This window comes from Malurus melanocephalus, unplaced genomic scaffold, assembly GCF_030028575.1.
Source record: "Malurus melanocephalus ecotype Western Australia unplaced genomic scaffold, MMel_1.1 scaffold_1096, whole genome shotgun sequence".
In the NCBI taxonomy this organism is placed as follows: domain Eukaryota; kingdom Metazoa; phylum Chordata; class Aves; order Passeriformes; family Maluridae; genus Malurus; species Malurus melanocephalus.
In genome coordinates this window covers 86989-88415 of record NW_026624328.1, presented here as the reverse complement: position 1 = coordinate 88415, position 1427 = coordinate 86989, and the positions used below count along the sequence as shown (strand labels likewise).

General features: G+C 42.5%; 1 protein-coding gene across 4 annotated transcripts in view; it reads left to right on the top strand.

Annotated features, from left to right (window-relative positions):
• Positions 1-315: 315 nt before the first annotated feature.
• SPP2 (secreted phosphoprotein 2) overlaps positions 316-1427 on the top strand; it is a 10029-nt gene continuing 8917 nt past the window's right edge. For 2 of the 4 annotated variants that reach the window (XM_057386909.1, XM_057386910.1), the window contains exons 1-2: positions 319-473; positions 564-688. In XM_057386909.1, coding sequence (XP_057242892.1) covers positions 425-473; positions 564-688 — 174 coding nt within the window. In that variant the 5' untranslated portion in view covers positions 319-424. Of the gene's footprint in view, positions 474-563; positions 689-1427 lie in introns of all 4 variants that reach the window. The other 2 variants (XM_057386911.1, XM_057386908.1) reach the window with 2 other exon arrangements.

Below are 1427 nucleotides of genomic sequence, written 5' to 3'. Positions count from 1 at the left end.
AATTTCACTCGTGGGATCTTCAGAATTCCACCCAGTCCTGGAAACCCAGATTTAGTTGGAGTTTGCTGTTGCTGCTTGGAAGAGGGCGTGTTTGAGGCATTATCTGAAGTTACGGCTTTAGGAACCTAAATATCTTTTGTAGGTAAGTTTGTAATTAAAATGCTTTAAATTAAAATTCCCCAGTGAGGTATTCATTCCTGGGAAAAATGCAGTGCCTCCCATCGCTTATTGGAGAACTGCTGCTAAATGGAGAAAAGCTGACAACAAATATTTACCCTGGGATCAATCCTGTTTAAAGTGCAGTGTTTGGAACGGTGGGGAGGGCAGGCTCAGGATCAAGGTGTGTTTATATAAAGACAGAGGGATAGCTCTGGAAATCCTTGCTCAGGAAGGCAAAAGGCTGGAGGATTTTGAAAAACACACCATGAGGATCTTGATTTTTGTCCTCACACTGAACATTTTCTCGTGTTCGGGTAAGTCAGAGCCGCATCCCCTTTTTTAGGGTGGTTTTGGCAGGGAAAAGCCTGCAGAGAACTTGTAATGGAATTGTACTGCCCTCTCAGGCTTTCCAGCATATGACTACGAGATCCCCATCACTGAAGAGGCTCTCAATGCTTCCATTGCACGGATCAATTCCCAGTCATGGAGCAGAAACCTGTACGGTGTGGTCAGGAGCCGAGTCATGGGAGTAAGTGTGCGGACAGCACAGATCCTTCACCTTGCGGATGCTCTGCTGAGATGGAAAAGTCTTTTCCACCCAGTCCCTGAAACCCAGATTTAGTTGGAGGTTGCTGTTGTTTCTTGGAAGAGGGTGGGTTTGGGGCATTATCTGAAGTTTTGGCTTTAGGAATCTAAATATCTTTTGTGGGTAAGTTTGTAATTAAAATACCTTAGGAATTCAGGCTTTTCACCCTGAGAGTAGAAGTTCTTGAGGAGTGTGTTGTAGAATTTTGTTCAAAAGAGATGTTTTTAAATACCTCCAGCTAACTGCTTTGCTTTGGGCATTGAGCAACCTGGTTTTAGCTGATTAAATGCCTCCACAAACACATTCAGGATTCTTCCCCTGATCTGTATTTACCTCAACTGTCTCTACACACCTGTTCTGGCTTAAATATGCCAGAGTCTATGGGCAAGCAGGAAACTCTGTTTTAATTTGTGGTGTTAAGAATTGTGTTGGATGCCCCAATATATTGGATACTCCAGACATATTGAGTTAAGGAGTTAAAGCTTCTTAATTCAGAGTTATTGTGTCCTTGCTCCTGAACACCCTCAGAACCTTTCTGTTTCTATAGGTGGCACCTATCAAGACTTCTGCAAGAATGAAGATGAATTAGGGATTTATACAGTTTGGATTAAAAACCCAAATATTTGAAAGTAGTGGGGATTTGTTGTTTGTCGGGAGTGTTTTGTGGGTTGCTTTTTCTTTT